This window comes from Macrotis lagotis, chromosome 2 (assembly GCF_037893015.1).
Source record: "Macrotis lagotis isolate mMagLag1 chromosome 2, bilby.v1.9.chrom.fasta, whole genome shotgun sequence".
Taxonomy (NCBI): domain Eukaryota; kingdom Metazoa; phylum Chordata; class Mammalia; order Peramelemorphia; family Peramelidae; genus Macrotis; species Macrotis lagotis.
The window spans coordinates 74,811,730-74,836,214 of record NC_133659.1 but is presented as its reverse complement, the minus strand read 5'-3'; the positions used below and the strand labels follow the sequence as shown (position 1 = coordinate 74,836,214).

At 35.6% G+C, this 24,485-nt stretch overlaps 1 protein-coding gene across 1 annotated transcript in view; it reads left to right on the top strand.

The window, feature by feature from the left end:
• Positions 1 to 24,485, top strand: part of ACBD6 (acyl-CoA binding domain containing 6) — a 214,548-nt gene that overhangs the window by 105,026 nt on the left and 85,037 nt on the right. The window contains exon 6 of the mRNA XM_074222170.1: positions 487 to 576. Coding sequence (XP_074078271.1) covers positions 487 to 576 — 90 coding nt within the window. The remainder of the gene's footprint in view (positions 1 to 486; positions 577 to 24,485) is intronic.

Below are 24,485 nucleotides of genomic sequence, written 5' to 3'. Positions count from 1 at the left end.
GAGAAAAGAGGAAAAGCATCAAAGTTAGACAATATTGCTATCTGAAAATTGGTCCTCAGAGATGGTCATGTTTGATTAAATTCTTCTCTTGTGTCTTCCTGGAGGATGTGTTCCTGTTTGTGATAACATTGGGGGAGATCCCTTTGGAGTCAGGGACCCATATGAAACCTCATTCTCTAGCAGGAATTCATCTTCTGTCACAATAAGTGCATTATTTCTATGTTGTCTTATACAGGTGAATTTGAGCTTCTTGAGGGTAGGTTTGTTTTTGTCTTTCTGTGCATCTCCATACTTCACACAGTGCTTGGCACATAGTGAGTCCTTAATGTTTGTTTACTGAATACAATTGAATACAATATTTAAGTGTCGAAATGTAAAGAAAATCTGATTTTCCCCCTTATTGTTTAGTCTGGTATTTGCAATTTTGGACCTTTAAATTTGTTTTACTTATTGTGTTCAAGTAATTTTCTTTTTTTGACTTTTTAGGGCAGAGCGCTACTCCATTGGGCATGTGACCGAGGACATAAGGACCTAGTAACAGTCTTGCTGCAATATACAGCTGACATTAACTGTCAGGTAAGAAAGGGTGAAATGGGAAAGAATACTTGGGGAAATTTTGTATGTTTCTGTTTTGTGTTCTTAGTTGTTTTGGGAAATAATCTCTTTTCCTTTGTACCATTTAGTTCCTTGAAAAAGTTAATTCGTTATTTGGTATCCTATCCCTACAGTATTTTACTTTTGGTTCATCTTGACTCATGCCTGTTACATAATTCCATACTTGGTTTTTTCCCTCTTTACTTTTTTTATTTTCTATTTATTGTTAGATAATTTTTGACATTCATTTTTGCTTCCTTTTGTTATTTCCCCTTATTTCCCCCACTCCCCTTCCCTTTCTCCGTCCCCCCTCCCCTTTTCCCCTTTTAATACTTGAAAGGTTAGATGTTTTATAAGTTAACTGAGTATGTGTAGGTTGACTTTAAGCCAAGTCTGATGAGAAGAAGATTCAGGTGTTTCTCCTCTGCTCCCTTCTTCCCCTCTATTACCATAGATTTTTTTGTACCTCTTAGTGTAATAAGATTTATCCCATTCAATCCCCTCCCTCCTCCCGTCTCTTTCCTGTCCCCCTTTTTAGGGAGGTAGTGTATTTTTTTAGGTCATTCTATCTAGGTCATAGAAAATTCTGAGTGTCTGTCCCTTCTAGTTCAGTATATTCTATTGGATAGAGCCAAATTCCTGAGAGTTATTAGAGTCTTTCTCCCAAGTGGGGTTAAAGCCAGTTACATCCCATTAGATAGCAGTCTCATGGATAGGTCATGGATGTCCATCATTTCTGGCTAGGTGTATTCTCTCTGTTAGAGTTACATTTCTCAGGATTTATGAGAGTCTCTTCTTCCCCCCCCCCCCCCCCCCCCATGCTGGAATATAGCCAGTTTCAATTTACTGGATTGCATTTTTTTCCTTTTACTGCCCACCCCCTTTTTTTTTACCTTTTCATGTGTCTCTTGAACCTCCTGTTTGATATCCAAATTTTCTTTTTAGCTCTGGTCTTTTCATCAGAAATTTTTGGACTCTCCCATTTCGTTAAATGTCCATCTTTTTCCCTGGAAGAGAAGGCTCAGCTTTGCAGGAAAGTAGATTCTTGGCTGCATTCCAAGCTCCTGTGCTCTTCGAAATATCTCGTTCCAGGCCCTTCAATCCCTTAAAGTTGATGCAGCCAGGTCCTGCGTGATCCTTACTGTGGCTCCTTGATATTTAAATTGCTTCTTTCTGGCTGCTTGCAGGATTTTCTCTTTTTATCTGCTAGTTCTGCAGTTTAGCCACAACATTCCTTGGTGTTTTCATTTTAGGCTTTTTCTGGTGGGGATCGATGTACTCTTTCAATAACTACTTTGCCCTCCGATTCCATATCAGGGTAGTTTTCCATCACTAGATCCTGTAATATTAAGTCCAGGCTTTTTTTTCCTCTTCAATGTTTTCAGGAAGTTCTATAATTTTCAGGTTGCCCCTCCTCGATCTATTCTTGAGGTCAGTAGTTTTGTTGATGAGGTATTTTACATTTGCTTCTATTTTTTCTATTTTTTGATTTTGTTTAACTGATTCTTGCTGTCTCATGGAGTCATTAGTTTCTGTAGACTCTGTTCTTTTTTTTGGGGGAGGAGTTTTCTTCATTAACCCTTTGCAACTCCTTTTCTAATTGGTCAATTCTACTTTTGAAAGAGCTTTCCATTTGACCAATTGAGGTTTTGAGAGAATTAATTTCTTTTTGCATTTGCTCATTTGAGGATCTGAATGATTTATTCTCCTTTTGTGTTTGTCCAATTGTACTTTCTAAGGTTTTGTTTTCTTGTTGCAAGGTATTAATTGTCTCTCCCAAATTTTTAAGCTCCTTCCTTATTTCTTTGAGGAAGTCTTTCTGTGCTGGAGACCAGATTGTATTCTCCTCAGAGGTTCCAGGTCTCTGAGTTGGGGTCTTTCCCTTCCAAGAATTTTTCTATGGGTCCACCTTTCCGTTGACCCTTCTTCATTATGCTAAGACCTTAAGTTGGGTGGGGCTGGTTCACCTGGGCTTGGGATCTCTAGAGGCTTTACTGAGTGCAGTTTCTCTGGCTGGCCAGTAGGAGGAGCTGGTTGCCCTCTCTGGGGTGTCTGTGATCTTGGTTGCCAGGCCTTCTCCCTTTGCTTGAGGGAGGGAATTGGAGCTATTAAATTCTTTTGCCTTCAGTCAATGGTGGGCTTTACCCTGGCCTGAGGTGATTCCTCAGCTGGGCTGGTTCTTTTGCTCACACACCTGGGCCTGAGGCAGAAGTAGTTTGCATTTGTTTGGGAGGAGGCCTCAGTGCAATGGAGGCGTGGGCTCAGAGTTTCTCAGACCTGAGGAGCCCAGGGATGGTGTCCTCGGCTCTCCTGCATCAGACCTTTCCCTGCAGCCCCTTCTCCAAGCTCCAGGGGACAGCCCCAACACCAGTGCCTCTGCTTCCCTGCGGACCCAAGCCCCCCTCCTACAGCCCCACAGCAGGTCCAGCTCTCAGGCCCTCAGACTCCTGGTTCCAATTCAGCTGTCAATCTGGCTGATCCCGGGCTGATCTTCCCTGGGAGCCCAGACTCACTTGCTGGTACTCAGCCAAGGCTGCTGCGGGAGACAAATCCTGAGGTAGATTTTCCTCTCCTGGCTTTTCTTTCTGGGTTTCCTGGTTCAGAATTCTTTTAAGAGGTTTGTTTCATGTGATAGATGGGGAAGAGATCAGGAGACTTTAGAACTATGCCTATCTTCTCTCCGCCATCTTGGCCGGAACCCCAACATTCATTTTTGTAAAGTTTTCTCCCTCCCAGCCTTCTCCAGTAGAAGCTAACCATCTAAAAAAGATGTTATGGTGTTATAGCTGGAAATCATGGTATAACATGATTTTTGGAAAGAACTGGTAACATTTGTCCTAGAAAAGTAAAGACTTGGAAAGAGAAGAGGTTATAAAAGGGGAAAATGATAACTATTTGAAGGACTGTAATGTGTCATTTAGTTACATTCAACAGACATTAAGCACCCAATAGATTCAACACCAGAGCAGCTAGATGGCACAGGGGGTTAGAGCGCTAGGCCTGGACTCATCTTTATGAGTTCAAATCTGACCTTAGACTCTATTATCTGTGTGACCCTGAGCAAGGTAGTCACTTAATCCTGTTTACCTCAGTTTCATCATCTGTAAAATGAATTAAAGAAAGAAATGGCAAACCACTCCAGTATCTTTGCTAAGAAAAATTCAAACAGGGGTCATGAAGAGACCAACAGTACTGAAAAGTGACTGAACAACAATTGGGAACATTCCCATCCCCCCTTCCTTTCCCCTCCCCCAATCAAATTTTATCTAGGATAAATATCAATGTGTGCAGAAGAAATAGGTTTCAGGAAAGGGGGGCTTAAAGATCAATCTATGTGGAATCATCTTTTTGAAGAACTGGCCAATCTGAATCAGGGAGGTGAGAAAGACTTAGATTTTAATCTAAATGGGCAAATGGTTTACAAGTTTCTACAAAGTTCAGGGTTTACTGCAAACTGTCCACAAACTCCTACCCAAGTTCACTAGCTAGGTCCTTTGGAAAAGCAGCAAATGGTGAATTTAAGGAAATAGTTATTTCTTAAGAAAGTAAAAAAGTTAGACAAAAAAGAGGCAATTGAGAGCAAATAGCAGTGGGTATAGTTACAAACTGGGAAAGAAGGTAAATAGTCAAGTTAAAAGGGAAAAGCAAAGCAGCTTTAATCAACATCTGTCCAGCCACCTGGAACTGGGGCCATATTGGTCCAGCAGCATGGGCCCAGCTCGGAGAAAGGGGATCAGTCTCAGCCCCACTGAGTCAGCAGGAAAAAGAGGCCCTATCTAGGTGAATCTTTACTCAAGTACATTTCCATGGTGTATGGGACAAGGGTGCTTGAGGAGTGTTTAGAATATTATCCAGGTATTCTCCAGTGTACTTGCCACGGGGGTGATCCCAAAGGCTAAGACAACTCTCACTGAGCATAAGCAACGTTCTATTTATTAAGCCTTCACCTGTCCCAAAGGGTGTGCCCAAAAAAGTCCATAGTGACTTAGGAAATCAAGATAAAAAAGAACCAACACAGAATGGGGAACACAGTACAGCAAAATTTCAAAAAGATTGTAATATTTCTTTGTGTCCAGAATTACCCTGCCTCACCCTGCCACTCCTCAAGTTTTGTCTAGGTTAAATATTACCAGTGCCTGTAGTGAATTCACATAGGAAATATAAGCCTTTTGCCATTCTGGTTGTCTATTGAACTTTCTTCAGTTTATTAAAGGCCTTTCTAAAATGTGCCCAGAAGTGATGTGGTCTGGCAAAATACATTAGGATTATTGTGTCTCTGTTCTTGAACACCGTGCCTCTCACAATTTATACTGATTGTGTTATCATTTTTAATAACAAAAGTCTCTAAATTTCCTAAAAAGATGGAATAGGATTAGTGAGCTCCTAATTATTTTCAAGATGGTTGAATAACTTCTTTTTAGAGATATCTGGGCATTCCTGCTAAGTTTTGACTAGATGTTCTAACATCCTTTTAAAATCTGAATTCTTTGAGTTTTGTGCAGCTAGAAAGACCAACAAGGGAGAAAGGGAATGAGCAGTCTGTGCTTTCAGAGGGCTTCCATTGTCATGGGAAAAGCCAAAAACAAAAAAGAAGCTAAAAACCAGGAAGAGGAAGTGGAGGGGACTGAAAGTATCCTACAGGGCTATGGTTTTGAAGCCCAAGAAATAGTCTTGAATAGGGTCCAGTATGGGATGAAAGCAGGGAAACTTGAGTAATAGCCTTATGAAAACGCTTTAGTATTGAGGAATGTTCCATGGTGAGCCTACAGTAGAAGATGCATGGTGGTTTATTTGTTTTGTTTTAGGGGCATGGCTCTGAAGTCCAGAGAAAAATCAGAAATAAGACCTAGAATGAATCAGAAATTAAAAATTAGACATATATTTTGTCTCTGAGGGAGCCTACAGTTTACTTTGGGAGGAAGGACAGATAAATATTGAACATTCAAAGAATGCATTTAAAAGATCTTAGATGAATACAGACTAATATATTCATTCAGTAAATATTTATTATAAAGTGACTACTGTGTGCTAGGCTATCATGCTACTTTGCATAGCATGGGAGATGCAAAAACAATATAAAAATCACTTAAGACTAAAATAAAAAAATAGAAATTTAGATTAGACTTTGAAATTTATTCCCTAAGATTTGCCATAAAAACCTATAGGTGGTAATAGTCATTATTAGAAATAACTACCCCAAACAAAGTAAGAAGGAAGTATTTATACATGATAGACAAGGAAAATCATTAAACGTTTTGGAGGTCAATGAATCAAGTTACACATTTGCTCACAAATGTCATTCTTACATTGATATCTTGTTGTATCTCCTCCTTGATTTAATTATTTAACAAATACCAGAAACCCAGGTTTCCCAATTTCTAATCATGTGTTTTTGTGATTGTTAGAATATTTAAGAGGAAAAATGGACATTAAATTTTAAACTTATAATCCTTCCTTAGTTATAGATTGAGAATTTAGACTTTGGCAAGAAAAGCTGATTGAAAACTTATTAACTTTGAAAACAGTGAAGATAAATAAAATGAATTAAACCATCCCTATCTGAAAAGAACATGGGTAAGAAGCAGGAGTAACCACCGGTTCTTCTGTTGATGCTAGCTTTTCCTTCTTGTTTTCATATTCTTATATTTTTCTTTTTTTTTAATTGAACTCAAGTTTTATTCATCATAAAATCCATACATTTCCTCATCACTTTCAAAACTCCCATTCATTAGCTTGTCCTTATCTGTGTTTGATGATGATATTCTTATATTTTTCTAAATTTCTGACCTAATTTTTTTATTACCTATTTCTTGAAAATTGAAATTGACCAAGAAAATCAAATAGGTTTAGAGGATAATGGTCCTCCCTTGTTATAAAGTTCTCTTACTTTACACCTATTCCCTTACCTTCTCAGAGGCTTTGTTCAGATAATTGAAGTAATTGGAAGTCTGACAGCTGGAGTAGCATATTACTACTGTAGTAGTAGTAGTAGTAGTAATAGTAGTAGTAGTAGTAGTAGTAGTAGTAGTAGTAGTAGTAGTAATTAGTATAAAGGCAAATACAAGTAATTTTTTAATCACCCATTTTTCTAAATATGTCTACTTTAGGATATAGCAGTCTTTCTGTTATTTGGTTAAGAATTCTTCCCCTTGCCATATCTTATCTGGTTCTCTTCTGATTTTTTTTTATAGTCTAAGTATTAAATTTGGACTGCATGTGACATAGTTATGAGATAGTCTATATCTACTTTTTTTTTTGCCAAACTATATTCCAGTTTTTCCAAATTTGAACTTCTCAGAATTCAAGTAATTTATGTTTTTCTCATGTCTCTTCCCCCCTCCCCCAGCTCTAATTCCTTTTTCACAACATGACTAATGGAAATGTGTTGAACGTGATTGTACATGTACAACTTATACCAGATTATTTGCTGCCATGGCAAGGGGCAGGAGGAAAGAGTGTAGAAAAGAGGTGGAACTCATAAATTTGTAAATTGATGACTGTTGAAAACTATGTTTGCATGTAATTGAAAAAAATAAAATTTAATGAAATGAAAAGAAAAACAAGCAAACAAAAGCAAAATGACCCTGGAAATAATAATCTTAGTCATTATGCTTAATTTTTGAGAACTGTTGGATGGGAGTCCATCTTAGATTGTTATGATTATAAGGCAAACATTTACTTGTACTTTATTTTAGTGTAGGTATTGTGTATGTGTGTTATGGTCTTTGGTAGCCTGTCAAAGCTATAAATCTCTTCTCAGTAGTGTTTTTAAATACATAAAATAAAATAGCATCACAAAGAAAATCAATTATATTGAAATATAATGCTCAAAACACTAAAAAGAAAATTCACAGGCCTCCTTAAGAGCATTTGTGCAACCACATATGTGTGAAATTACATCATAACACTTGAATGTTAATGTAAGTTGTTCAGACTTCCATATTCTACTGTTACATTGTGTTAAAGAGAAGGGTTTAGTATTAGATGCAGGGGAATGTACAAAGTTTAGATAAGACAAAGTTCCTGTACTTCTAGAGACATCTGGAGTTTTTATTCATAAAATCCTTCCTTGATGTTCCTCAGCCAAAAATGATCTTTTTTTTCTCCTCCAAATGCAAAGCACTTACACCCATATGTGATTAATAGTATCCTAATTTGTATTATAATTTTTTGTGCACCATATTTCATCATCTCCATCACATTATAAACTTCTTTCGAACCTGTAAAAAAGAAGAGAGAAAATTTTTTTTGAGACAAAACTAAAAGCAATATATAGAAAGATTTGTTGAGAAAAATTTTATCTTGGAATAATGAAAAACTTCCTAAGGCAGAAAACTGATTTCAAATAACAAAATACCTTAGGAGGTAATGAGTTCCACATCATTAGAAGTCTTCAAGTGGAATTTTCATATTCATTTGTCATGGATGTTATTAGAAGTTAATAAATATTTGTAAATACATTATAGACCTTAATGTTATTCAGTTGAAGGAGAATATATAAATATATATTTTCCTTTTCTATAATTTCATTTCCTCCCATTTCTTTCCTTCCATATAAGTTATACATTTTTAGACCAGCTTCTTTTTGTATAGAGGTAAGGTCAGTTTTAAAATATGAATAGTATCAGGAAATTAATTGGGATATTTTTTCTATTTAAAGAATTGCTTTAAAATTTTCTCTTGCATTTATGTCTGCCCAAAGGTATATTCTCAGAGGATGAGGACAATAAGGATCCAGGCAGTAAAAGTTATTTTTGCAGTAATGATTTTAGACTTGCTTGATTTTGTTTCAAGTTAGCTTATAATCAGAATTTAAAACATTTTATCTTTCTGCTAAAATCGAAGGTTAGGGAAATTATTAAGATCGATCTGGTTTTTTTAAATTTATTTGCATTGAATTAAAGCTTCTCTGAGGTACCATCTCACACCTCTCAGACTGACCAATATGACCAGAAAAGACAGTGATCAGTGTAAGAAGGGATGTGGGAAATCTGGGACACTATTACATTGTTGGTGGAGCTGTGAACTCATCCAACCTTTCTGGAGAGAAATTTGGAATTATGCCCAAAAGACAACAAAAATGTCCATACCCTTTGACCCAGCAGTACCACTACTGGGTTTATACCCTGAAGAGATGATGGAAAAGGGTGAAAACATCACTTGTACAAAAATATTCATAGCAGCCCTGTTTGTGGTGGCAAAGAATTGGAAATCAAGTAAATGTCCTTCAATTGGGAAATGGCTTAACAGACTGTAGTATATGTATGCCATGGAACACTATTGCTCTATTAGAAACCAGGAGGGATGGGATTTCAGGGAAGCCTGGAGGGATTTGCATGAACTGATGCCGAGTGAGATGAGCAGAACCAGAAAAACACTGTACACCCTAACAGCAACATGGGGGCGATGATCAGCTTGATGAACTTGCTGGTTCTATCAGCTCAACAATCAGGGACAATTTGGGGCTGTGTGCAATGGAGAATACCATCTGTATTCAGAGAAAGAACTGTGGAGTTTGAACAAAGACCAAGGACTATTACCTTTAATTTAGGGGAAAAAACCTTATATCTTATTGTCTGATCTTGCTATCTCTTATACTTTATGTTGCTTCCTTAAGCATATGATTTCTCTCTCATCACACTCAAACTGGATCAATGTATACCTTGGAAACAATGTAAAGACTGGAAAATTGCTTTCTGTGGGGGGTGGGGAGAGGGAAGTAAGATTGGAGAAAAATTGTAAAACTCAAAAATAAATAAAATCTTTAATAAAAATAAAAAAATGTATTTGCACTGGAAGACTTCAGTTAAATGTTATTAAAACCATCTATGTGGAATTTTATTTAAATAATCAAGTCAACTATGTATCACTCTTCAATGATTTCCAGTGTTTAACCATTTGAGTTTGGTAACTGTAACTCTTCCCTTGTAATGGACATATTTTCTAGTTCCTTCTGAGGGTAGGAGGATCCAGATTGGATGCCTTCATGTACTCAGGTACATATTGTTGCTTTTGTTCAGTGTTTACATTTATGTCTGATTCTTTTGTGTCCCCATTTGAGAGTTTCTCGGCAAAAATACTAGAGTGTTTGCCAGGTCCTTCTTTAGCTCATTTTAGAGGTAAGCAGGGTTATTGCCTGGGGGTAGGGGTGGGAGTCACACAGCTAGTAAGTCTTGAGGCCAGATTTGAATTCAGGAAGATGAGTCTTCCTGACTACAGGGGTGGTATTCTAATGGTAGCACCTCCTTGCTGCCCCCCCTAAAATTCTTATTTTAGTTATCTAATAAATGATTTCAATAGAGATAAGATTTCTAAGAGTTAGACTCATAGGATAGGGAGTTTAAAATTGGGGAGATGTAATTTGCTTTTTAATTAAAAATAAAAGGTCAAATTTTTCTCAAGTCTTTATTAAAGCTTAGTTTTATAACAATGCCATTTTAGGTAATATTCATTCAACAAAGATTTATTGAGGACCTAATATATTTCATATATCTTAGTATGGCAAATGAGAAAAGGCAAAGCTCTTTCAAGGTGTTTGATTTTCTTGTCATTATCAAATATTCTTTTTAGAAATTCCTAATCATTTTTATCATTCAGTATTTGAGAAGACAGTGGATAACAGACATCAGGCACTGAATCCTCTTTGATTATTTTATGCTATAAATTCACAAGTACAATATTTCTTGAATGGGTACCAGTCTCTAAACTTAAACAGAGTGCAGTTTTGAATTGATTTCTCATTTCAATTATAGTACTCTAGTGGCATGTGTTTTATTTTTATTTTAAAGGAGGTATTTTATTGGATAAAGCTAGCTTCAAGAAAATCCTTTTGAGTATTAGTAATTAGTTCTAATTGTTCTCCTGGGTTCATTTTCTATAAAGAGGTGATAATTGATTTGCCATATGGGAAGAGAGCATTGAGTGAAGTCAAATAGGTCAATCTTTGCTTTATGTTGAAAGAGGACATTTATATAATCAAATTACCTAAATTCTCTGACCCATAGACCATTTTTCAATGGGTGGTTATAGTAGGTGTTGTTGGTTTTTCTTGTATGTAAATGCATATGGTTGTTTGTAGCTTTCCCTAGCACAAGAATTTATAAACCATATTGTCTTTTTTTTAAGGCTAAAGCAGCCTTCTTATATCTAAAGTATTGAAAGATTAGTGAATAATGTAAAAGAGGAACTTCAGATTATTCTTAAATAATTTGAAAAAACCATGTACACAAATTCAACAATAATATATTCAGTGTTGTTTTGATCCTTAATGTTGAATACTACTGTAATAGCAGTGGAAAATAAAAAGTGTATCTTCTTTCACCATTAGATTCTCTTTTTGGAGGGCTTTTTTGTAAGGCAATGGAGTTAAGTGACTTGCCCAAGGTCACACAGGTAATTATTAAGTGACTGAGACTGGTTTTGAACTCAGTCCTTTTGATTCCCAGGGCCAGTGCTCTATCTACTGCACCACCTAGCTGCTCCTCACCATTAGATTCTGAACAACTGATTTTGCAAGAGAGTAAGGGAGAAGCAAACAATGCTTGAATCTCACTCTCATCTGAACAAGAAGGGGAGTAAGTTAAGGGGCACAGTGATCTGAAGCACATGTATAAACAAGTTTTAACATTCATTTTTGAACTTTGAGTTCCAAATCCTCTCTTTCTTCCCACCTCAAGCTCTCATTGAGAAAGCAAATTATTGGATATAGCTTAAAAATGTGTAGTCAGGCAAAATATTTCCATAATAGTCATGTTGTGATAGAACACACAGAACCTCCCTTTCCCCCAGGAAAAAGAAACCTCATAAATAAAGTTTAAAAAAAGTATGCTTCAGTCTGGAGAAGAATGGCATATTTTATCAGATATTTTTATCGATGTTATATATTAGGTTATAGCACTGCTGAGAAAAAAATGAATTCATTCACAATTGATCATCCTTCAATATTGCTGTTATTTTATATTCAGTACATTTACTATTTCATCTGTTCATGCAAGATTTTCCAGGTTTTACTGAGAGCATCCTGTCCATCATTTTTTTAAAATAGCAGAATAGTATTCCATAATAATCACATATCACAATTTGTACAGCCATTCCCCAACAGATGGGCATCCCCTCCAATTCCTTACTACAAAAACATAGCTGCTATAAATATCTTTATACATATAAGTCTTTTTCCTTCTCATCTTTCCTCTCTTCTGGAATACAGTTCTAGTAGTGACATTGCTAGGTCAGAGGGTAGGCATGGTTTTATAGTTCTTTGGGCATAATTTCAAATTGCTCTATGGAATAGTTGAATCATTTTCCAATGTCTCCCATAGTGCATTAATGTCTCATTTTCCCTACATCCCTTGCAAAATTTGTCATTTTCCTTTCTGCCCTATTAACCAATCAGGTAGAAATAAGGTTGTACCTCAGAAATGCTCTAATTTGCATTTCTCTAAACAGTAGTGAGTTAGCACATTTATAAAAATATGGTCGTAGATAGCACTGATAGTGTCATCTAAAAACTTTATTTCTTTAGATCATTTATCAATTGGGGAATGACTCTTATTTTTTATAAATTGGACTCAGTTTTCTGTTTACAAAATGAGACGTATATCACAAAAACTAGTTACTATTACTAACTGTATTTTCCTCCATCCTATCCCCCCCACCCCCATTATTCTATTCTCTCATTTTCATCCTGTCCCTTCTCAAAACTGCTTTGCTTCTGACTATTCTCTCCCACAATCTGCCCTCCCTTCCACCACTCTTCCCATCCTACTTTCCTGTAGGGTAAGATAGATTTCTATATCTAATTGTGTATGTATGTATGTATGTTAGTTCCTTTTTGAGTCAATTCTGATGAGAAAATGCTACCCTCATTCTCCCTGACTTCCTTCACGTCCAGTCCACAGCAGAAGTTTTTTCGTGCCTCTTTTATGTAAAATAATTTAACTCATTCTAGCTCCCCCATTTCCTTTCTCCCAGTATACTCCTCTCTCATCCATTAATTCCATCTTTTTAATATATTATCTCTTCTCATTAAACTCCCACCTGTGCTTTGTCTTATATACTCCTAACTGTCCTAATAAATGACAAAATTCATATGAGTTACCAATATTATTTTCTCGTGCAAGAATATAAACAGCTCAAAATTAGTAAATCCCTTTTGATTTGTCTTATTTTTCTATTTATGCTTCACTTAAGTGTCATATATGAAGATCAAATTTTCTGTTCGGCTCTGGTCTTTTTTGAAAGTCTTCTATTTTGGGGCAGCTAGGTGGCACAGTGGATAGAGCACTGGCCCTGGGGTCAGGAGTATGAGAGTTCAAATCCAGCCTCAGTCACTTAATAATTACCTAGCTGTGTCTCATTGCCTAGCAAAAAAAAAAAAAAAAACAACTAAAAAAAAATCTATTTCACTCTTGGTTGCAATCTAAACTCTCTCTTACCTTCCAGAATATCATATTCCAAGTTCTTCAGTTCCTTAATATTAGAAGCTCCTAAATTTTGTGTTAACTTGACTATGGTTCCACAATGGTTGAATTGTTTTTTTTCTGACTACTTGCAGTATTTTTTCCTTGATCTGAAATTTGGCAATAATATTCCTGGGAGATTTCATTTCTTTCAATTTTTATTTTCCTTTTGTTTCTAGAATATCAGGGCAGTTTTCCTTGATATTTTTTGAAAGATGATATCTTAGGCTTTTTCTTTTAAAATTTTGCCTTTCAGTAGCCCAATAATTTTTAAATTCTCTCTTCTGGATCTATTTTTCAAGTGAATTGTTTTTCCAGTGAAATAATTTACATTGTTTTCTAGTTTTTTCATTCTTTTGGTTTTGTTTGATTATTTCTTGATTATTTCTTATCAGCTTCCTTTTCCCAAAAAGGATTTTCTTCTTCATTGAACTTTTGTAGTTCCTTTTCCATTTGGCCCAATATGGTTTTTAAATATTAGTATTTTGGGGGGCTTCTTCACCAAGCTGCTGACTCAGTTTTCATGATATTCCTGTGTCGCTCTCATTTCTTTTCCCAATTTTTTCCTTTATCTCCCTTATTTGATTTTCAAAATCCTTTTTCAGTTCTTCCATGACCTGAGAACAATTCATATTTTTCTTAAAGCTTTAGATATAGTATCTTTGACTTTATTTTCTTCTAAGTGTGTCTTTTGATCTTCCTTATAACTAAGGTAACCTGTCTATGGTTGTTTTTTTTTCTTCTGATATTCGTTTATTTCCCCAGCCTAAGACCTAATTTTTACTTTTTTGTTTTGTGTTTTGTTTTGTTTTGCAAGGCATTGGGGGTTAAGTGAGCTGCCCAAGGTCACACAACTAAGTAATTTTAAGTATCTAAGGCCAGATTTAAACTCAGGTCCTCCTGACTCCAGGACCCAAGCTCTATCCACTGTGCCACCTAACTGCCCCCCCCCCCAAAAAAAAAGATAGGGTTCTGCTTCTAGGGTGGAGGTGTACTGTTCCAAACTTTTAGGGTTTTCTGTAGCTGTTTTCAGAGATAACTTCCAAGGACCTTTTTACTGGCCTGTACTCTGGTCTGTGGGTGACTATGAGAACTCCTTTCTATACTGGAATTGTGAGGAAGGTCTTCACTCCTCTGCAGCAGTAAGTTTTGTTATGCTGCTGCTCCTCTTTTTCTTGGAATTATTCCCCAAATTCAAGTATGGGCAAAGAAGCAGAGGCCTGCCTCAGTGAAAGCAACAGACTGCTATATCTCCTACTGACCCTCTTACCATCTGTGGGTCAAGAATGCTCTGGAAGCACCTGCCTCTGCTGCTGCCTAAGAGGCTCCCAGGGAGTGTTTCTGGTCTGCAGGGGCTGGGTCTATGCTGCTGAGGCTTATGCTGGACTGTATTCCATGCTCACATGGTGCAGCAGACCCTTCCTGCAACCTTCCAAGTTGTCCTTGGTCATCTCTGAGCTGAGAGTCAGGAAACTACCATTGGTGCCACTGACCTCTGTTCCTGGATTGGTCCAACAGACCCTTCCTACCTATTTTCCAAGTTGTCTTGGGTTGGAATATTGTTTTACACCATCTTTTTTGTGGATCCTGCCATGCTAGAATTTGTTGAAAGTCCTTATTTAGGGGCCTTGGAGTCAGGAGTACCTGAATTCAAATCCGGTCTCAGACACTTAATAATTACCCTAGCCATATGGCCTTGGGCAAGCCACTTAACCCCTATTGCCTTGAAAGATCTTTAAAAAAAAAAAGTCCTTATTTAAAGGCATTTCAAGTCGATTGGGGGAGAGCTCAGGCAGCCTTTACTATTCTATCTTGGTAAGAGGGATGTGGCGGGGCAGCTAGGTGGCCTAGTGAATAGAGCACAGGCCCTGGAGTCAGGAGGACCTGAGTTCAAATGTGACCTCAGACACTTAATAATTACCTAGCTGTGTGACCTTGGGCAAGCCACTTAACCCCATTGCCTTGCAAAAATCTAAAAAAAAAAAAAAAGGGACAGGGTAAAAAAGAAGGATAAATGGAAGAGAATAGAATAGTGCAAAATACACAGTTAACGTCCATAATTGTTAATTGAAATGGAATGAACTCATTTATAAAACAGTTGAAGATTGCAGAATTAAAAATTGGAATCCAGCAATATGTTTTTGGTTTTGCTTTTGTGGTTTGTTTGGGGTTTTTTGCAATACAGTGGGGTTAAGTGACTTGCTCAGAGTAATTATTAAGTGTCTGAGGTCAGTTTTGAACTCAGGTCCTCCTGACTCCAGGGCTCGTAGTCTATCCACTGCGCCACCTAGCTGGCCCTCAGCAGTATGGTTTTGTTTGGGGTTTTTTTTTTTTTTTAGGGGTTTTTTGCAAGGCAAATGGGGTTAAGTGGCTTGCCCAAGGCCACACAGCTAGGTAATTATTAAGTGTCTGAGACCAGATTTGAACTCAGGTACTCCTGACTCCAGGGCTGGTGCTCTATTCACTGCGCCACCTAACCGTCCCAGCAGTATGTTTTTACAAAAGACACACTGAAGTAAAATAAAGGTCTAGAGGAGAATCTTTTATGTTTTAGCTAAAGTTAAAAAAAGCAGGTATAAGAACCAAGATCTCAGGTAAAACAAAAGCAAAAATAGACCTAATTAAAGGAGATAATCAGGGAAATAGCATTTTGCTAAGAGGTGCCATAATTATTGTTTTCAGTTGTTTTCAATCATGTCCAAGTCTTTTTGTGACCCATTTCAGATTTTCTTTGCATCTGGGATAGTTTGACTTTTCTTCTCTAACTCATTTTAAAGGTGAGGAAACCAAAGCAAACAAGGTAAAGTGACTTGACCAAGGATTATATAATTAGTAAGGCTCTGGAGCTAGATTTGAACTTGGGAAGATAAATCCTCCTGACTTCAGGCCTAGTCATCTAGCTTCCCCAGTGCCATAGTCAATGAAATAATATCAATACTGAACATATTAGCACCAAAAAAAGCATCCAGATTCTTTAAGGAAAGTTAATTATATTTTAGAAGAACATAGATAATAAAACTATACCAGTATAGAGGGAACTTTAATTTAGCCCTCATAGACCTAGATAAATATAAACCTAAAATAAATAAGTAGATGAATAGAATTTTTTAAAATATAGATAGAAGAGACTGTTGAGTTGAATTGAATATGAATAGCAAAGTATATGCTTTTTTCTCAATTGTGAATGACAGACACTTTGTCAAAAATTTTCATTTTGGGAGGGAAAAATTTTAAATTTTTAAAACTGAGTGGGTCAGAAAACAGATTATGGAAACAATAATTTCATTAAGGATGATAATAGTGAGACAGTGTACCATAATTTATAGGGTGTAGCCAAAGCAATACTTAGAAGAAATTGTATACCTTTAAGTGGTTACATCAACAAAAGAGAAAAAAGATAAGATTAATGAATTGAGCCTACAACTAAAAAACTAGAAAAAAACAACTTCTCCCCAATTAAAAGGCAAAATAGAAATCATAAAAACCAAAGGGGGAGATTAATAAAGTTGAGGAGTTTTAATTATTAAAAATAAAAAGCAGGATGGCTAGGTGGCGTAATGGATAGAGCACCAGCCCTGGAGTCAGGAGTACCTGAGTTCAAGTCCGGTCTCAGACACTTAATAATTACCCAGCTGTGTGGCCTTGGGCAAGCCACTTAACCCCATTTGCCTTTAAAAAAAAAAACCTAAAAAAAATAAAATAAAAAATATAAAGCACAACCAAATGAAGATGAAATTAAATTAAATCAATTATTAAGAACTGTTTTGTCCCAACTATATGCAATAAAACTGACGATCTAAATCACATAGATGAATATTTGCAATATATACATTTCCCAGATTTAGAAGAAGAAATAGAATATTTAGGCTTATTTCAGAAAAAAAATTGTACAGACCATAAATTAGCTCCCCAAGACAAAAACTCCAGATGAGCTAGAATTATATGCTAATTCTCCTAAACATTTAAAGAATAATTAACTCCCAATATTATATAAACCATTTAAAAATAATTAAAGAAGAAATCTTTCCAAATTCCTTCTCTGATAAAAATGTTTCCCTTAAACTAGGGAAAGCAGCAATAGAGAAAGGAAACTGTAGACCAGTTTTCCTATTTGAAATTTCTGCCTCAATATTCATTAAGTTTTCACAAGGTGATTATAGTAAAATATAATAAAGATCATACTCTATGATCAATTGGAATTTATCCTTGGGATTCAAGTACTAGTACTAGTATTAGAGAAATCTATCAGCATAATTGGCCATATCAACAAAAATTAAAGTTTTTAAACCATCTTAACCATTTGTTAAAAGCACTAGAGAATACAGGAAAAAAATTGGGCTTTTCTTAAAACAGTCTGAAACCAAGAGCTAATATTACTTATAATGGTGATAAAAGAGTAACCTTTCTAATAAAATCAGAATTGAAGCAAGGCTGCCCATCATAACTATTATTCATTATTGCATTAGAAATGTGAGCTATTACAATTAGACAAGAAAAAGAAATGATTAAATATAGACAACCAGGAAACAAAATGATCACTTTTTATTTTATTGTTTCTTGATGTCTTGTGGGGTCATTAGTTTCTATTTGCTCAATTCTAGTTTTTAAGGAATTATTTTCTTTAGTGAAATTTTGTTCCTCCTTTTTTATTTGACCATTTTTACTTTTTTAAGGAGTTATTTTTCTTCAGTGAGTTTTTGTGCATCTTTTTAACTTTTTGTGCTTCCTTTCCTCTTTTCCCATGATTCTCTTGCATCTCTCTCATTTCTTTTCTCTGTTTAACTACTGCTTCTCTTATTTAAGTTCTTTTTTAATTTTTACAGGAGTTCTTTTTGGTCTGAGACTAATTTACAATTTTTTTTTTGAGACTTACATGTTGTCTGTTTACTGGTGATGATCTCCTCTGAGTTTCTTTTGATCTTCCCTGTCACCTTAGTAACATTCTGTAGTCAAATTTTTATTTTGTTTTGTTTTGCTCATTTTTCCAACTTGTTTCATGGCTTTTAAGTTTATGGTAAAGTTGAGCTCTTTTCCTGGGGTGGAGGGGGTACTGTCCTAAGCTTCTTGCACTGGGGGCATGGGGCTTCACCACTGGCCTACTGCTAGCATGCCTGAATGCCATCTCCACTGCTGTCCCCTTTTATCTCAATGACCTGTCCTTTTGTTGGTTTTGCCACTCCAGAATTCATTTTGAGGTGTTACTCTTTAGTTATTTGGAGGTGAATTTTGGAGAGTTCAAGCGAATTCCTGCCTTACTACATTATCTTGCACATTTTGCATGTATATGATTTTATATTTAGAGAGCCCAAGAGAGTCAAGTAAACAAACTCGTTGAAAAATGAACAGTCTTAACAAAGGTGTAGGATATAAAACCCACAAAAATCATCAGCATTTGTAAATATTAATAACAAAGTTGGGAGAAATAGAGAAATTCCATTTAAAATAACTGCAGACAATATAAAATAGTTGGGGGTCTACTTGCCAAGAAACACAATGAACACAATTAGAAAGCTAAATAATTGGAGAAATAAATTTCTCATAGGTAGGTCAAACCTGCTTATAAGTCTATAAAAATGGTAACATTACCTGTTAATTTACTTATTCATTGTCATGCCAGTCAAACTACCAAAGGATTGCTTTATGGATATAAAAAAAATAGCAGAATTCATCTAGAGAAATAAAAGATAAAGACTGTTGAATCATGGGGTGGGGGTGGGGGATGTGAAAAAAAGGAATCTAGCAGTCCAAATACCAAACCATAGTATAAAGTGTTAATCATCAAAATAGTTGAGTGCTGACTAAATACAGATTGGGGCATCATAAACAGATCATGAGCACCTTGAGGGTAGGTCTCTTTTTTTCTTTTTGGTGTATCTCCTTTACTTAGCTGGAACTTAGTCCATGCTTAATAAATGTTTTTTTTGACTGGCTTTATCTTTGGAAACTTTCTGTAGTGTTTTTTTTCCCCTTCTTAATTCCTTAAAAAAATTAAATTGTATCCAAAATATAATTCTTAAATTGAGGATAGAGACTGGATTTTGATTTTACTGGTAACGGGAATTGCTAGCAAGGAGCTTTTTCTACCATGGTAGGTTGACATTTTTTTTCTGCCACTGATGGACCTTCTATAGCACTGCCAAGGAAAATGATTGACCTGAAGTCCCATAGCCAGCGCATAGTAGCGTTGGAACTTACTGAAACCAGCTTCCTCTCACAGCTTTATAAGTGCTGATACTCATATTTCTATCCCCTTAATTCACAAGATTGTTGTATAGATGACATGGTATGATTTGGTGGAAACAATTCTGGATTTGGAAACAGAGAATCTGAATCTATTAGGTCCTAGCACTGGCATTTATTGGCTTTGTATGACCTTGGGCCAGTCACCTAGTTCTGTGACCCTGGTTTCCTCCTTTCTAAAGTGAGAGAAGTTGGACTAGATGACCTCTAAAGTCTATTCCAGTTGCAAAACTTTGATCCTGTGAATGGATGTGAAACTGCTTTATGACTGCTGTATATAAAACCAAATTTCTACTATAGTGGTTCCATGTCTTATTTTTAGCTTTTGAAAATTCATGCCTGTCTATTATCTAACTTCTTCGAGTTAGGCCTATTTTAACATGCAAAACTATGATAAAATGCAGAGTAACTTATGTTTTAGAAGGTTTATTTATCAGTCAGAAGAGCTGATTCTTCTCTGCTAGCTGTTTTCTACTACTTTTCCTCTCCTTTCCCCCAAGCTTTCCTTCCTCAACTGCCTTGTTTATTCATATTATATTGTTTTATCAAACTGGAGGGCATTTTTTTCTGCCAGTTTGGGATGATAACATACTTTTCATTCTGAGACCTTTAGATCAACTCACAGAATAGCTTTCTCTTGTAATTCCTTTTTTTGTCTTTATTGAAAACCCTTTTCAAATGTAGACAATACAAACATAATAAATGGCAGGGAAGGTTCATCTCCCTCATGACTCAATCCTTCTCAAACAACATTATTATTGACTGACCATTGGTTGCCAAAAAGGAAAATCAATTTTATTAGAAGTAGCTGCCTGGCCACAGATGAGGGTATTAAACCAGCTTGGACAGGCTGATTTTATCAACCATCTGAAGACTAATTCCCACCATTAGTCAGAAATGAAGCAGTAAATATAAATATGTCAAAGTCTTATAGTTATTTTACTCTCATTTTTTTCCTTTATTGTCCTCTGTATTCTTTTACTATATTGTGGGTACTTTTTTGATTCTGTAGCTCCAATACAAATCTGTTTAGTACAATTTCAGCCTTTTAAAATTTTTATTTCTTGGCAAACTTCTTATATATATCTCATTTTGCTTTTAAAATTTTTTAGGGATAGAGTTCTGCTTTTAACTTCTTATGAACTCTGATTTTTGTGTACACTCCCTATTCACCCCACCCCAGGAAACCAGTGGAATTTCTGCATTTGAGTGTTAAATAAAGGTTGGAATATATGTAAAGCAATCACCTGATTTCTTCCTAATACAAGGATTTTTCCAAAATCAAGGAAGATTAAAAGTGCTCCATAATAATTAAATGAGACCTTTAAAATGAAATTTTAAAGTTAGTTTTTCTTAAAGAGGGAGTAGCATGATAAGAAATTTTATAAAACTAGTTTTGGAATCAGGAATGGGTTCAAGTCATACTTCTGATTAATCTTCAGTGTCATTTAAACTCTCAGTGCCCTGGATCTCTGATGCTCTCAAACCATAAATTGTAGATGAATTCTCAGTCCACATCTGTAAGATGTACTAAGAGTTTCTGATCTTCAGTGAAATCACGGCTGTGAACCTCCCAAAAGTGTTTGCTCAGTACTCTAAACACTTCACTCACATAACCCCACTCCAGTTTAAACCCTCATCTCTTTTCACTTGAGTTTTTATAGTAGCCTCTTAATTGGTCTCTCTGTCTTATGAGGGCTTTCAACTCCCCTTCTCCTCCTGCTGCCCCTCCAATCTCTCCTCCACATCTCTCCTTCACATAGCTCATTCGGAAACTAGACCAGCCATCTAGCATTTTGGTCATATATTTCTTTACTGTGCTTTGTTTGAAATATGAGGCAGCTTGCTTGTTCCTATTAGGCATCTCCATTGCCTTCTAGATAAAACTCATTTTTAGTTCTTTAAAGACTGATGTTCCATGACTCAGCCATATAATAACCCCCCTGACAGACTATTAATATAAAAGATAAACTTTTGTTTAAAGGAGAAATTAGGGGTATTTTAATACATTTTTATTGAATCTTCTCTTTCTTGCATCTTCATAGTTAATCTCAGTAGCCTTTCTCCAGGTCCCAGAGAGCCATTGTATATGACAAATAATTTTTAAGAGGAAACTAATTTAATTGATCAATACATTGAAAAATTCCAAAAACATGTACAATATTCAATTTCTGTGGACTTTCCACATCCATAAAAAATTCCAAAAACATGTGCAATATTCAATTTCTGTGGACTTTCTACATCCATTAAAGGATGAGTTGGGAGTGTCTTCTCATATCTTTTCAAGTTATGATTGATCTATTTGTTACATTCAGCTTTGATTTTTTTTGCTCTGTGATTGTTCTTTCCATTTTCATTGTTATAATTATAAGTGATTTTTTCTTGACCTGCTTTCTCCAGTCTTCAACAGTTCATGTAGATATTTACATTGCTTTTATGAATTCTCAGATCATTTTTAAAGTTTTTTGTTTCAATTTTTTTCAATATCATGTAAAAACAATATTTAATATTTTTTAAAAATTTTAAGTTCCAAATTCACTCCTTCCTTCCCCTCCCTTCTCATTGAGAAGGCAAGCAATTTTATATAGGTTATACAGGTGCAGTCATATACAACATTTCCACATTAGTCATGTTTGGAGATAAAAACACAAAGTCTTCCCTATTCTCACCCCTCCCCAGGGGGAAAAAGTATGCTCTGAACTGATTGCATCAGTTCTTGCTCTGAATATGGATATCATTTTTCATTATGAATCCTTCAGATGAATCTTAGAATCATTTAATATTGCTGAGAAAAGCTAAATCATTCAGTTCTTCATTGAACAATATTGCTATTACTATATACAATGTTCTGCTCACTTCACTTTGCATCAGTTCATGTAAGTCTTTCTAATTTCTTTTTTTTTTTTTTAGGTTTTTTTGCAAGGCAAATGGGGTTAAGTGGCTTGCCCAAGGCCACATGGCTAGGTAGTTACTAAGTGTCTGAGACCGGATTTGAACCCAGGTACTCCTGACTCCAGGGCTGGTGCTTTATCCACTGCGCCACCTAGCCACCCCAGTCTTTCCAAGTTTTTCTGAAACCATTCTGTTTATCATTTCTTATAGCATAATATGATTCCATTGCAATTTTGTACCACAACTTTTTCAGTTGTTCCCAATTGGTGGCATCCGCTCAATTTCCAATTCTTTGCCATCATAAAAAGAGCTGCTATAAAGATTTTTATACACAGAGGTCTTTTTTTAAGTTTTCCCGTTCTTTTTTTTTTAAAGATTTTATTTTGAATTTTAAAATTTTCCCCCCAATCCCATCTTCCTCCCCCCCACCCCTCACAGAAGGCAGTCTGTTAGGTTTAACATTGTTTCCATGTTATACATTGATCTAAGTTGAATGTGATGAGAGAAATCATATCCTTGAGGAAGAAAAATAAAGTAAAAGAGATAGCAAAATTACAGAGATAACGGGTTTGGTTTTTTTAAATTAAAGGTAATAGTCCTTGGCCTTTGCTCAAACTCCACAGTTCTTCTCTGGATATAGATGGCATTCTCCATCACAGATACTCCAAAATTGTGCATGATTGCTGCACCGATAGAATGAGCAAGTCCATTAAGGTTGACCATAACCCCCATGTTGCTCTTAGGGTGTACAATGTTCTTCTGGTTCTGCTCATCTTGCTCAGCATCAGTTCATGCAGATCCCTCCAGGCTTCCCTGAAATCCCATCCCCTCCTGGTTTCTAATAGAGCAATAGTGTTCCATGGCATACATATACCACATTTTGTTAAGCCATTCCCCAATGGAAGGACATTCACTTAATTTCCAATTCTTTGCCACCATAAACAGGGCTGCTATGAATATTTTTGTGCAAATGATGTTTTTACCCTTTTTCATCATCTCTTCAGGGTATAGACCCAGTAATGGTATTGCTGGATCAAAGGGTATGCATATTTTTTGTTGCCCTTTGGGCATAATTCCAACACAGAGGTCCTTTTTAAGAAAAATCTCTTTGGTGTACAGACCTAGTAGTGGCATTTCTGTGTATGAATATGTATAGTTTTTAATAGATAAGTGTAGTTCCACATTGTTCTCCAGAATTGTTGGCTCATTTCACAGCTCCTCAGCAGTACATTAGTGTTTTAATTTTTCCACATCCCTTCCAACATTTGTCATTTTATTTTCTGTCATACTAGCCTAACAGGTGTGAGGTACATCATTTCTTAAAGGACAGTAATATTCCATTATATTCATACAACTTGTTTGACCATTCCCCATTTGATGGACATGTACTGTTTTCAATTCTTCTGTGATTCTTCTCTATCACAAAAGTGCTTCTATAAATATTTGGTTGTATAATGGAACTTTTTTCTTATCAATAGGTATAAACCCAGTACTATAGTCTCTGGCTCAATTGATTTGGAATCTTGATCACTTTATTTGTATAATTTCAAACCATATTCCACAACCACTTTAACATTGATTATTACCAATTTTTGTCATTGTTATCAATTTTCAGCATGGCAGGTAACATGTCAGGGTTTGTTTTAATTTATCTTACTATTTATCTTACTATTTATTTTTTTATCTTACTATTTATCTTACTATTAATGATATGGAATGCTCTTTCATGCAATTGTGAATACTTTGCAGTTCTTTTGAGCATTGTTTTGTTTATATTCTTTGACCACTTATCAATAGGAAAATGGCTATTAGTCACATGCACATTTGTTTGTTTATTTGGTTTTTTTTATATCTTGGATAGCAAATCCTTATCTGAGAAGTTTAATACAAAGATTTTTTTCCCTGTTCAGCTACTCCTTTCTTAGAGTGTAGAAGCTTTTAAGTTTAATGTAATTAGTTTTTTTATCTTTTGTAATTGCCGCCATCTCTTGTTTAAGAAAGACATTTACCCATAAATAGGAAATTTATGTGATCTACTTATCTTCTAACTTTTTTAATAGTCTCATTAATGTTAAGGTCTTGTATCCATTTAACATCTTTTGAGGAGTATGGTATAAGATCTGGTCTCCCAGATTGCTTTTATAAAATAAGAAGTCTTTTTTAAGATAATTTACGTTTTCTACTTTATCAAACAGTTTTTGAACTCCATTGTTTTATATTTGCTCTTGTCAAACCTGTTTCATTGATCTTTCTATTTTTTTAACCAATAATAGATGGTTTTGATTATTACTGTTTTAAATA